At 40.9% G+C, this 14427-nt stretch overlaps 1 protein-coding gene across 4 annotated transcripts in view; it reads right to left on the bottom strand.

Annotated features, from left to right (window-relative positions):
* Positions 1 to 1659: 1659 nt before the first annotated feature.
* Positions 1660 to 14427, bottom strand: part of LOC116726384 (pre-B-cell leukemia transcription factor 1-like) — an 80043-nt gene continuing 67275 nt past the window's right edge. For 2 of the 4 annotated variants that reach the window (XM_032573085.1, XM_032573084.1), the window contains exons 7-9: positions 12512 to 12624; positions 9816 to 9905; positions 1660 to 4684 (exon numbers count right to left, since the gene is read on the bottom strand). In XM_032573085.1, coding sequence (XP_032428976.1) covers positions 4592 to 4684; positions 9816 to 9905; positions 12512 to 12624 — 296 coding nt within the window. In that variant the 3' untranslated portion in view covers positions 1660 to 4591. The remainder of the gene's footprint in view (positions 4685 to 9815; positions 9906 to 12511; positions 12625 to 14427) is intronic. The other 2 variants (XM_032573087.1, XM_032573086.1) reach the window with 1 other exon arrangement.

The following is a 14427-nucleotide window of genomic DNA, read 5'->3' as shown; positions in this document are numbered from 1 at the left end:
CACGAGCTTGTGGGAGAAAACCCACAATGCAACAGTCTGTAGGTATTTTGCTGCTTGGCGTGTAGCTTACAGGTCTGACTTGGCTACTCCCGGCGGGTTCCGGTTTCGACCCAGAAAACGGATTTTAGCTCCAGTATGTAACTTTTATTTAAAAAAAAAAAAAAAGTTTATATATTTGTCAAAACAGTTACTATGTCGTAATAGTATAAGGCAGATAATCTGTGGATAAAAAGAGCTCCTCTTTCTCCTCCTCCTCCCAGTGCTAACTACACAAATACACCGCTCAGCCAGAAACAACCAATCAAAGCCAGTAGGAGGGTCTTAGCGCTGTCAATCAAATTCTGTTCATGCTACTCAGACCTGCCCTTGTTCTTTGCTGCACAGCAGCTTCTCCAGGTCAGCCTGTCATGAATGCTAAAGCTAGTTAGCATGGCTAAGACAGATAAACAGAGAGTCGTTTCTCCCCCCGGCCTGTTTGATGTATTATGTTAATGCTCTGACTGGTGATGGCAATGGTGAATAAAGATTTGACATTAGCAGCGCTAAGACCCTCCTCCTGACTCTGATTGGTTATTTTTGACAACCAATCACCAGAGTTGTATTCCTCCAGAGGGCAGTGTAGCTCAGGGTGGAGCAGATCGATCATTTCACAGATTATCTGTAACATCTTATAACATCATCACGAGTCATGACATGGTGATAGGTTAGCAAATATGTAAAAAGCATATATTTCTATAAAAGTTACATACTTAAGTGACCGATGTCTACACCTGCCATAACTTGCCAATATAAATGACAACATACTGAAGTTTCTCACTACATGCTAAGTATGTTTTTCTTCTATGGGATGTTATTTTTTTTTGTTGAAAATGATCTAAAACATGTTGCTGGCACTTCTACTATTCTGTCTGCTGTGGAAATTCACAAAAATGATTCCATAAAATGAGTCTGCTAAAAACAGCATTTGCTGTAACATCTACAGCTTAAAATATGATCTGGTTCTTCATTATTTTTACCCATCTTTTTATTGTGAAAGGTCCAAAAAGCCACTTGCGAGAGGAGGGCGGAGTGTCGGGTGTTTATAACTGTATTTTAAAAAAATGTTGCATTAAAAATGATCTGATTGCTTGTTTACAGATAAACACTGAACACATACTGAACTGCTGTTGCCACTGGAAACTTCCTGTATTAATTAGTACTGTTTGCTTTTCAGTGATGATGTTCTAGCATGTGTTGGTTGTTGCTGTGATTTTTCAGTTCTCTGTTCTGTTTCCCTCTTCCTGCAGGTGTAGAAGAGACCTCTGAGGTGTCTTCTCTTCTTCCTTCTTTCCCTTTTAACTTTCTACCCCAGCTCTATTCCCTCCTTCCTTTTTCTCTTTCTTGTCTCTCCATTGCATTTGAAATAAACCCAAAACAGTTTCACATAAAGTCGTTTATATATGTATATACCGTATATATATATATATATATATATATATATATATATATATATATATATATATATATATATATATATAAATCTGTTGGATCTTCTACGTGGCACTAAAGCAGTTCTGAGTGCCACCCTCCCAGACACGACACATAAGAAATAGGATTAGATAGAACCCAGCAGTTTTTACAGTGTACCAACTGCACAGGAAAAACGACAAAACATCAATGTAAGCAACAACAAAACCCCCCTGATTTATTTGGAGTACGCATTGCCAGTACAAATAAAGAGCAGAACCCCCCCTGGCCCCCCCCACACCTTCCAGCTAATGTTCTCCACAGACAAACAGGTTTGGTTTGTGATTAAAAAGACAATATTTCTCAATTTGATACTTGCATTTTCTATTTTTACATAATCAGAGATCTTAAAAGATAAAACCCGCCAAGAAAAAGGTTCCACGGTTCTACTCTGAAATCCTCGTTAAAAAAAAACAAACGACGGTATAACATCCAAAACACTGCAGTACGTTATTTTATTGAAGAACAAAAAGACATGCAACAAATAAAACATTTCATGTTTTACAAATTGTTCCTTTCTCCTCCCATGTCTTCTTCTTTTTTTTTTTCCTTTCATATCCCAAAACTAAAAAAGCGTCATCACATGAAGCTTCGGTAATATTTGACAGGCAAATGTGAAAAGAAGTGTTGCGCCTTCTTTGGGGATGAAAAAAAAGGAGAAGAAAAAACAATTCTTGTGTTTTCCTTGCATGGCCGGCGCTGTCAGTTCTGTCCGATGCCTTCTGAAGACATGAGTGAGGCAGGTTCTGTCCCCCCGCCCCTCCACCCTGCAGGTGAGAAGGGGAGGGTAGGGGGGCGGGGGGGTCCACCGCTGGACCTGTGAAATACACAATTTCAAACAAGTGTAATAAATACAAACACATCTTTAGAAAATAAGAATAAAAGCAAAACATTTTGTGACTTCTGGGGACCGAATTTAAAAGATCCGTTGGGTTTAAAAACAAAAAAGCAACGATGTCCGTTAAAAAGCGGGTCAGGACGGCAGGCTTCAGTCTGTGGTCTGAATGCATAACAACAGAACAAAACTATCCATTTCCAAGGATGTGGAAGAGGTGCATATCTACATACTGTACACAGAGCGCTGTGGGGCTGATTCACGTACAGACAGACGCAGCTGAGACCAAAACAAACCAAAGAGACGCAGATGATTCATCCAGGAAGCAGAGGCAGAGGAGCGGCGTGCGTTTGGTTCTGGGTTCTCTGTTCACACTGCATCTATTTGGCTTTGAACACAGGACCCTCCCTCACTGGTCCTGCTAAAGCTCATCCGATTGTTTTTGGTATCAAAGTAGTGTTCATGTTTTCATCGGCTAGTAAAAGGTCGCACGTTGGCAAGTGTTGCATCTCTTTACAAACAGAGAAGAGGAAAAAAAAAAAAACTTATCTGTGCCAAATGTTCCTGATTCTTCCCGCTTTTGATTTCTTACTGGGTTGTGGATGATTTTTGCTCAATATTTGGTACAAAATCTGTCCAGTGCTTACTCAGGGTGAAGCTCTGATCATGTGTGGACAGGCAGCAGAACAGATTTGGTTACCAGCAGTTTTTGGCCTGATTTGCTTCCATATCTGAATGTGTAACACCGAGTGTTGACGTCTAGCGTTATATCCTCTCCTATTTCTATCCTCCAATCAGCAGGCGGCGTTGTGCTTCATTTCATATTGACCTGCTGATACCATCCCTGTAGTCTCTGGTCCTTTTTATTTCCTGCGGCTGGACATTTGTCTGAATTTGTGTCATTTCAGTCCGTTAATCGCAGAGACAAAAATACTTCAATACTTTTTATTTTACTACATGACTCAACAAACAGTGCCTTCCAAAATTATTTATACTTTTTCACATTTTGTCATTTTACAACCACAACCCAACACAACATCACAACATGGCTCCTCTACTAATAATAAGCTCAGCAAATACTCAGGTCCACTAAGTGCTAATTGCTGCTGGCTAGTCTGGAGGAGCTGAGTCAGGTAGTTGTGCTTTGTGTGCCAGAAGCTCTATAGCTTGGAAACTGCAGCTCTAAGGAGGAACTGTGTCTTGAAGGCAAAGCGAGGTCCACCCAGGTGTTTTGAACAGCTCAATAGTTGCCATGGAGACTAAAGGATTTCTCAAACAAGCATGAAAGAGTCAAAGCAACACTCCAGGTGTGTTTTTGATGACAATATAACATGATGTGAATCTCAACAGGGGCAGTGTTGATTTTAAACAACGCTGCCCCTTTAAGAATTTTTCTGAAATTTGAAGGTTCTATTCATTTTTTAAAATTAATTTCCATTTGATGCTTTTCAAATAAGCTGCAGTGTTTTTTGCATTCAAAAATAAAACCATAAATAAAGGTATGATAAAAAATGGTCATTTTGTTTTGAAGGGTCGTGTAGCTTCACGTGTCTTAATGTCATAAAGGCTGCTCACCCCCAATCTGCTGAAACATGGGAGGCTGAATAGATTGTAAATTCATGACGCACTACTCGGATTTTTATTTGTACAAAGTTTCTAGAAGTTTTATGTATAACATATATTCACATTTTTCAACCTCTTTCTTATGCATATTTTTTTGTTGTCAATCTCATAAAATCCAATCAAAAGCCGGTGAGGTTTGTGGTTGTAAGCAGAGAACATGTGGAAAAGCTCAGAGGGATGAATCTCTGCAGGATGTTAATAAACGAGATCAAAACTGAACCCAAATTCACCTCCAGGGCTGAACTTTGGCACAACGGATCCATAAAAACAATCAGGCTGCGGGAACGATAATGCTAAACGGGAGCAGTTGAATCGCTTGCTGTGTTGGAGCTGAAACCAGAGGTAGCGTGAGTGTGTTTCATGTGGCCAGACGGCGGGCTGGGAGCGGACAGTAGGAGTTCATGATAGAAAGTGAACTACAAAGAGGCAACTTCGACAACGAGTGGAAAATATAAAAACTGTGAAGCCCAGACGTGAGTTCTCTCTGCAGGCTGGCGAAGCTGCTGAGGAGGTCCAGACAGAAAGAGGAAAAAAAAAAACTACAAAAATGGTGGAAGCATTGTCCCCAGACCCCGACTGCCTCAAGTCACATCCAGTCCTGCAGGATGGGTGGGGGTGGGGGGAGGATCAGTTGGAGGTGTCAGAGTGAACACTTCCTGGTCCTTCTGTGGGGGAAGTCACTGAGGACGGGGTGGGAGCGTCGGGCCAGCCTCCGTTAGCCTGACACACAAACACACACAGAGGACAGAGTCAGTGGAAATATTTACAGGTAGAAATTATTCTGCAACTTTAATAACAACAAATGGGGTCAAAATTGTGCATACTGTCCCATCAATATGTCATTCAGCATCCCTTTCCACCTGATTTTAAAAGGCTGATATTATGTATTTTTTAGCACAATTAGATAATCATGTTACTTTGAGTCGTTATAAAAATGCTTTGAATTTCTATTAGGTGAAATATGACTTAAAAGAAATTTGACTTTGTAATTTAAAACTTTGAAATTGGGCCTCTGTCTCTTTAAGAAACTCTTGCTCTTTCTGAAGATCCGCCTTCAGGAAGTCATAACATCACTCCTGTTAACTCTTTAACAACAGTGTTTATCAGCGTTTCACAGAGAAGTAGCTCCTATGAAGAGCTTGGAAACTGCAGTTCTGTGGAGTAGCTGCACCTTGAAGGCGGGGCTATGTCCAGCCAGGTGTTAATTAAAGCTGAATGGTTGCCATGGAGATTAAAGGATTTCTCAAACTTCCCTGAAAGAATCAAGGCAACAGTCCAGTTATGTTTCTGATGAGTGAAAAACATCATGACATGATGTGAAGCTCAAAAAAATTTCCATTTTACATAACGCCGCCCCTTTAAGAACTATCAACAAACTTCTGCTATAATTCTGACTGGATATCTGAGAGCTCTAGCTGGCAGTAAAGGTGGATGTTGGTTCTCTGTCAGGAGCCAGAAGGTTTCACATCAGCACAGACCGAGAAGGAGCAGAAATGTGGTGCCAGTGCTGCTGCTGCTGCTGCTGCACAGAGCGGATGGAAGGACGAAGATGTAGGACTGATTTTTCAACTTTATCTCAAATCAGCTGCTGGACTTTTGAAACTTGGGCACAAGTGGGCGTTCCAACAGGATGATTATACACATCTAACAGATAGCAGAGAATTCTAACTGAAGCTAACATTGTTCCAGAAAAAGATAGTTTAAACTAGAAAATTCCTGGAGAAATGTAACCGGGGCCTGCCAAAGTGTGCCCGTCGGTTTGGACTCAGCGTTCTGATGCTGGAAAACATGAACTTGCACCATTGAGTATGTTAAGGTAAGTGTATCAGCTGAAATTAACCAAAATGCTAATGCTAGCATGAATGCTGTCAGTAGCATGTGGGGCATCACTACAATGTTGTCTGTACTTTACTTAGTCAATTCAGTATGCTAAACATGGCTAATAAGTAATAAAATAGCTAATAGCTTATTTAAGGTATATTCCTTTATTTAACCAGGTAAACCCCGTTGAGATCTAGATCTCATTTACAAGAGGGACCTGGGCAAAAAGAAAGGCTAATTCTAATGAACAGCCTTGCTGTGCAAGCCTATGGCGGTGCACTAACCTGAGGGGGATCTTGAGGCTTTTATTTTGAAAATTTCAGTAAGCTTCATATTAAATGGCCACACTAATCCAATGTATAACAGTGCTTTGGATAAACCAGTCACATAAAGTCAAAAAGAGCAATTATATGATGTAAAACTTGTCAAAGCTTTTATTTTGAAATTTTCAGTAAGCTTAATTTCAAAGGGCCAAACAAATCCCATGTGTAACAGTGATTGTGTTAAATCACTTATATAATGACATAATTAAGTCATTCTAAAGGCCAGCTCAGTCCTCCTCTGTAGTAACTGACAGTTCCGCCATGTTGTAGTTCTAACCTTCAGTCATTGTAGTTCTAAAGAGCAGCTCAACTGTCATGTCAGTGAGACACACAGGGAGAGACAGAAATCTATCTGTTTGAGGACTGGAATTGAGAAGCACTGACCTAATGTGACACTGGACATATAATGGTGCGTTCACACTAAATGCGTTTTGAGCGTCAGGCGCGTCTGGTTTGCATTCAAAGTCCATGTGGAGGCGTGTCGAGAGCTATTGTGTCGCATTTCGAGCGTCTAGCGCGGCGCAATTTGAATCGTTTGGAGCGTTTGACACATCTAGCGCATCCAACATTTATACATTAATATAGTAATAATTACTATATTACTAAGTATCATATTAACTATATATCATATAATTAATTGTATACTGATTAACATACTAATATATTAATATTCATATTATTGCTATTATTACTAAGAATAATTATTATTATTAGAAACAAGTTGAAATTTTTTTCCCATTTCCCATTTTCCTATTATCTAGTGTGCACAAAACCTATTTGTACCGTGGGAGGAAGCCGGAGCACCCGGAGAGAACCCATTAATGCACATGGAGAACATGCAAACCCCATGCATAAAGAACCAGGCCGGGATTCAAACCCAAGACTTTATTGCTGCAAGGCAACAGTGCTACCAACTGTGCAGGCCTGATGTTTTATTTTTGCTATTTTATTCATGAAATAAATTTTTTATTGACACCTGAGGAGAATTTAGAGACCAGTTGACCAGTCATGACCGGTCATGAATTCAGACTGCGGCCAGGAAGCCGGAGCACCAGAGAGCAAAGGAGATGATGATTTCAGGAGGAACAGGATTAAATCAAACCCAATTTCCATCGTGGGAGAAGTAGTGGTGGTTGTTGAACAATATAAACACCTCGCTGTTCATCTGGACAACAGATTGGACCGAGACGCAGCAGTGAAGCGTCTATAGGACGCTGACAAAGATCTCTGCCATACTAAAAATCAAAATAAGGAACAGCAAGAAGTTTTAGCGTGACGTCTGCACGGTCGTTTGCCAATTTCAGCGAGACGTCTTTGCTCTTCATTGCAGATGTTGATCTGGGTAAGATTGGTCTTTGTACTTTGGGAGATTGGCGAAGATGGGGGACAGATCTTTTTTCACTGGTCCGGTCTTCTAATGGTGCTTTTGTCAGAGCATAAGTTGAGACAGACTGAACTGTTTCCTTCTTGCTGCAAACTTCCCCAGCCGGAGAAGCACTTTTGCACACTTGCCCACCCACAAAAGTGAATAATTCTAGATGAGTAAAACTGAAACTTGAAGTTTTTTGGCAGATCACTGATCTTTAAAAATCCTCACCTGTCGATTCAGAATTTGGCTAATGCTGGTTTGTTTTGTCTGAATAAACAATAAATATGGCAGCAAAACCACCAGGTTATGGATGTACATGAGATCAGCTTAACATATATCAGCCACAATTAAGCAAACCAGGGTCATTTTATGGCTGCACCCTAGATATTAATAGCTTTTTTAAGAAGACACACAACCTTACTTTAACTGCATCCATAAAAACACCAACAATAGCAGGACTGTCAGCACCAGAACCAAACTCAGTTCCAAATCAAACAGAAGTTTGGACAGAAACGGATCAAATCAGAAGATCTGCTCCACTAATATTTCAAGACTATTACACAGTAAGGAAAACGCCAGGCATCTTTTAATTAAAAATAGGTAAACTATAAGTTTCCTTCAGAAACTGAGGCCTGAGAACCATGTAGTGAAGCTGACTGTTTTATTAATCATTCCCTCAATGAGTTCATGCAATCAGTTCCTCATTCAACTTTTCCCAATGATGTGGGAAAAACATTTTTATTCCTTAAAGAACTTAAATAGTTTGATTTTTGTTTCTCCCCATATTGACATTAAGTAAGTCTGAGGCAGTGGTGTAGTAAAAGTAAGAAACACTGGGGCGTGCCGTGGTGGCGTAGGGGTTAGCGCAACCCATATTTGGAGACCTTGAGTCCTCGACGCGGCTGTCGCGGGTTTGACTCTCAGACCCAGCGATGTTTGCTGTATGTCTTCCCCTTTCCTTCTCCCCTTCTTGTCAGCCTACTTTAATATAAGGGACACTAGAGCCCACAAAAGACCCCCTGGAGGGGTACAAAAAAAGTAAGAAATACTGCCACCTTCAGGTGGGAGTTAGCATTGCTTAAACCCAATGTTTTTGACTATTTTTTGCAGAAAATTTGAAATAAACGCACAGTTATGAATTAGTGTGAAAAAACGTGAGGATCTATTGATATTGCATGAAATTGTGAAAACCTGGAGGGACAGAATAATAAGGAGCAAATTATCTAAGGGATAGACTCTGGGTTGATATAGGAACTAAAATATAACAAACCTCGTTTCAAAAAGCCAAAGAAAAATTTGCCTTTCATATTAGAATAAAAAAAGGGTCAAATGAAGTGTTGTAAAGAGGACGCATGTGAGCAGCAGAGCCCCCTCCTCTAACTTTCAAGCCGTGGCAACATAAATCACAGACCAACAGCCTGGCTGACAGATATCCTGCTCCTCCATTATGCATCGCGGGGCTTCTCTACAGGCCGCAGCGCTGCAGAACACAGCGTAGTGTGGCAGTGAGGATGTGGAAGATGTGGTAGAGCAAGCAGGCGTCCAAGGAGAACTGCATGTTAGAGGTCAAAGGACTGGGAGGGAGCGGGCCCTGAATACGTTAGCGGCCTCTCAGGGTTAGCGCAGCCGGCTGCGGCGGCCGCTCCCAGCAGCCGGGGAGCCTATTTGAATAAGCAGCCCTTGTTTTTCTATGCGGGAGACATTTCGTCTGATTATCATATGGCCAGTGAGGCAGGACGGCGACAGCGGAGGAGGCGAGGCGAGGCGCGGCGGTGACCGTCCTCGTCCTCTCGGCTCGCTGTCAGGGCCATTAAAGAGACAGGAACATGATCTGAGCAATGCGCTTGGATTGCTGTCCCAGGCCCACACTCTGCTCTCCTTGTGTCTGTCTTATCGATTTTCCCCTTTACGACACGGCTTGTCGCTGTGAATTTTCCTACTCTTTGCTGCCGCCAGCTAACACCCACCCTCCCCACTTCCACACCCCAAACTCTGCTGCAAAATAAGACAAACAAGACGAGAACACACCCCTGTGGCGAACGAGGAGGCCGCTGCAACAGAGAGAGCTTTTATTTTTACCGGAAGCTTCCGGCTAACAGCGGGTCAGATGGAGGGAGGGAGGTGTCACCTGGATGGGGGTGGAGGGCAGCAGGTGTCTGAATGGGTCTGATGGGACGTGACAGGCTCTGCATGTGTGTGTGTGTGTGTGGCCGGCGCGATATGCAGCCAATCAAATGGGTTACCGTGGAGCTGAGACAAGTCCCACTAAGTGGCATTGTGAGCCCCGTGGCGTCAGAATAATTGGCGTGGAGAGAGAAGAGGGGAAGAGAATGCTTACGTTGATGCCCTGCGGACTATACATCTGGTTGGCTGTGAGTCCTTCACTGTATCCGCCTGTCTGACTGATAACATGGCGAAGGGTATCCACCTGAAACATCCCCAAACAGCAGACAAAGCAAGGTCAGCGTCAGCACGAAAAATCACCAGAGATCAGAGCGAGGGACAGCAACTCTACAGGGTTCTATCCTTGGAGACAAGACAGACCAAACACAACAAAGACAAGTACTCACTTTCTGCTAGCAAAAAATGGATATATTTACATACACAATGAAATATTTACATGATGAAAACATATAATTCTTCGTCTGATAGGTTTGAGGAATCAGTGAATTGGGAATAGTCCTTTATGGGATAGACCAACATAAAGCAGTGCATTATTGTGATGTGGAGGAAAAAGGATTCCTGGTTTTACAAATGAAACTTCTGCAAGTGTTGAGTGCATTTCAATGCAGCCCCTTTACTCTGATACACCTAAATAAAACCCGCAAGGAACTGACAGGCAACACAAGGGAGTTGGCATAGGGGGCTATGGGGGTACTTCCAAAATCAGTTTTTTTTATGACAGACTGGCAAGAAGAAAGTCACTATTTCCATAAGAAAGTCTGAGAATCCGTCACTAGCTGCCTTTCTATTTACCATGAAACTGCGCAAATTAGAAATACAAAAAAAAATTAGCTTTTCGAAAAAACTCACCTTGTTCCGTAAAACGTTTTTGAGCTACAATGAGGTGGGTTTTTTTCGACCATATTGAAGTTAGTGTAGTTCACATAGTTCACAAAACTGCAATACAACACTTTTTTCGCATCACATGATCAACAACCGGAGGTCTCTACTGGAGGAAAAGACAAAGAAGACAACAGGAAGTGGTAGGAGGACGGTGGAGCTGAATGTTTTTTTTAATGATCTCTTGTGAATAAACTTATTCAAGTGTGATTTCGATCGTGTTTCTTATTTAATGGAAACACAGCAATTGCAAAATTGTGTTTTTTCAACATTAGCAAAATAATAAAGTTTTGCTCACATTTGTCATGGAAATGCAGCGACTGTCACCGTTGCTCTGCTATGACAGAGGATTGACTGACAGACCCCCCAACCAGGTCACATATGAGCTTAAAAACCGTCACGCCACTGTTTCCAACTTAGTGACTTTGTTTCTATGTTTAGCGAAATTCAGTCACAAAAAACATATCGATCAGAATTGGAATTGGAAGGTCAGGCTTTTTAAAGATTAGTGATCAGCCAGAAAACTGCAATCGGTGCATCCCCACTAAGTTGTCACAGGTCATATAAGCACGATATCACAAATATACCGTCATCGCAATACCAGCAGGCGTAATATTGATATTGCAGAGGACTGTTTAGAGGGAAGTAACTGTTTTCTACTATATGTGAAGAGCTCTTAGGTTGTATTTTTCATGCTGATGGAATATTACATCAGTTGTTCAGAGTCTCTCAGCAGCAAAAGCTCACAACAGACACGAATGACATTGCCAAAAATGCTAAAAGTCACACAGAGTAAAGACAGGAAAGTAGGAGCATATCGAACCTGATATCGTTATCGTAATATTTACCAATATTATCGCCATTGAAATATTTTCATAAAATCGTGCAGTTCTATAGGCCAGGGACACAGGAAACATGTGGAAGAAGGTTCTCTGGGAAAACGAGGTCAAGATTGAAAGTGAACTAGAACAGAGGAAAACTAACACCACACATGATCCTGAAAACACCGTCCACATGGTGAGACACGGTAGTGGAAGCATTATGTTGTTGGGGATTCCATCAGCAGGTCAAAGTTGATGAGAGGATGGACGGAGCTAAATGCGAAGCAACGCTGGATGTGAAGGCTGCAAAAGACCAGAAACTGGGCTGGAGCGCCACCTAGCAGCAGGACGGAGCATTTACAGCTACACACCAGCAGACTGAGAGAGAGGTGGTTCTACAAGGTTTCAGCTCAGGGGAAGATCAACACAAATGCACTTCACACTTTACAGATTTTTATTTGTAACAATAATTAAACTTAGAATCTTTTTACCTTCCAATAAAATACATTGAAGTTTGTGGTGAAATAGAAAATACTTCCAAAAGGTCCAAGTTAATAATGTGAAAATATTCTGAACATCTAGACCCTTTGGTACGTGATTTAGTTATTATTTCTGTGACAGAAAAAACATGACTTCATAGTATTTTGACAATAGGTTTTCCCGACTACAAGTAGTTTTTGTTAGCTTTTACTTTATTTCTTAATTATATATATAACATTGTACGAATGTTTGTATTTTGTGTTGTATGTTTTATGGGACCACGGATGGAAAGTAGCTTTCTGCTATACCCGGTATAACATTAAACGTTCATTAATATGCACGGTAATATTGAAGTAAAATCAATCAATCAAATAAAGAATATGTAATGACCAACACAATAACTACAGGTCACTATCAAGCCTGATAGTTCTTTGAACATTCTTCAGTTCAAAGAACATTTCAACATGTTTTATTCATCTTCCACCTTAACCCAAAAGCAAACCCTAATAATCTAATCATTTACTCACAGCTTGGGGTGAATATATTTCGTAGATTTAGTGGGGGATAACTGCATTATATGTCATAACTGCAGGCAGAAGACCAGTAAGGTCATGTATGTTCTAATGAAAGCAGTGGAGGAGCCTATCTCCTGTCCAGCACCGGGCCCTACCTGCGACTGCACGTTGGCTCCCACCTGAGCCCCCTGGTACGAGTCCCCATTGAGAGACTGCACGCTCATGAACAAGTCCCCGGAGTTTGACATGTTAAAAGAGCCAGCAGAACCTGGAAGAAGAGAGGGAGCAGTGGAATCACAGAGAGCCAGCAGGAGAAGCAAGACGAGCCGTTCAGGCAGCATGCACAGGTTAGTGAGCAGCAGCAGCAGCAGCAGCAGCAGCAGCAGCAGCTGGCTGAGATCAGAGCAGCTGAGTCAGGAGAAATATCCACAGGGACAGAGTCCAGGCTTTAACATTACACACAGACGGAGCAGGCTGTTTGTTAGGCAAACAGGAAATAGAACAGGAAAATGCTCTCTTCGGCTGTGATTATCACTGACTCACTGACAGAGTCTTCTATCACCACAAACAAACACTTTTTTTTAACATTTGACCCATAGTATATGAGTGAAAGCAGGCTTCTGTCATTTATATAGAAAAGCTCCCTGTTTATGCTAGGCTGAGCTAGAAAGCCACTTTTCATTCGTCATAAAGTACAACAGAAAACATCTTCAGAAAAGCTTTACAAAAATGAAGTCCAGTATTTCTTTTTTCATACCATTTTAAAAATAATCACATTCTGTCATATCCAGAAAAATATTAGCATTGCTATGTTCCAACTTAGCAACGCTAATGCACCAAAGCAAAACCAGGAATAAGTTGCCAGAGCAGAAATGGAGAGTAAACATAAAAACTACTAACTTCTGAGGAAATAGTAATTTTTGTATTTTTTATATAAACTCTGTAGTTGAAGTCATAAAAAAAAACCCTGCCATGCTTTAAATAGCAATTTCGGCAGTTTTAAAATGGCAAATGTTGCTTGAATTTGGCTTATTTCCAGAGTAAATCTGAGCCAGTCTATGGACAGTCTTCTGAAACTTTGACACCTGTTTTCTCACTCATCTCGTTTGATGAGCGCCAACATTCAAATGGCCACATCTTCTTTATATATATGTATTTTTTTATGTGTTTCAACATGATTAGAAAGTCTCTACACTTTCAGAATCTGTAACTCAAAACGCTCCCATTGAAAATTGTTCCTGGTGTTGCCATGGCCAGTCACATTTGTTTTGTCTTGTGTGAACTTCATGGATATATAAAGAAGTGCACAATCATTTTTCACTTGTGTCTACGAGTAGGGAGGAAGGTGAAATGATGTTGATAAGAACCCAATCTGGTGATACTCCATAGGAAACATGGAAGCACCTCTCAGTCCCAGGTTGGGTCATGGTGCCCAAATTTTTATTTTCTTATCTGCTGTATGATTGAGTACAGTCATATACATTTGTATGGTCCCCCATTAAAGACGTGTTAAAAACCTGAAAACAAATTCATCTTTTATTGCAGTAGTATAATTCAGCAATGAAAAGTGTTTAGGTAATTTAGGCAAATTTAAACAGTGGAGGAAAAAAATCCCATGTTGAGAATGCATTGATTTGACCAATATTACTGGTATCATTATTGATACAGTCATTACACTCATACAGTTCCTTTAAAGTAAATGTAACAGAGCCATTCTTAAAATGGATGTTGTAGTTTTTGATGAGGGGATCAGCTTCTCCAACTTCTATTTAGCAAACTATGACTTTTTATTCATAGTATGACTAAATTAGCCATTAGCCACTTACATTAGGTTTTTACATGGGGGCTAATGTATATTCCAGATGGAAAGCAAAGTAAAAAAAAACCTCACTGTTAGAAAACTGCATCTTGTTTTCACCAAATCTCCATAGCAACCATTACGATATTGTCTACACACCGACTAGATGTTTAGTGTTGATGCAAGAAAAAAATATATATATTTCTGTCCTACCATGACAAATACTAACATGTGGCATTTGCTGGGATATAAACTGGGGCCGTGTGTTTTCGA

Source organism: Xiphophorus hellerii, chromosome 9 (genome assembly GCF_003331165.1).
Source record: "Xiphophorus hellerii strain 12219 chromosome 9, Xiphophorus_hellerii-4.1, whole genome shotgun sequence".
Taxonomy (NCBI): Eukaryota; Metazoa; Chordata; class Actinopteri; order Cyprinodontiformes; family Poeciliidae; genus Xiphophorus; species Xiphophorus hellerii.
The sequence above is the reverse complement of the archived record's forward strand: the minus strand, read 5'-3'. Positions and strand labels throughout refer to the sequence as shown.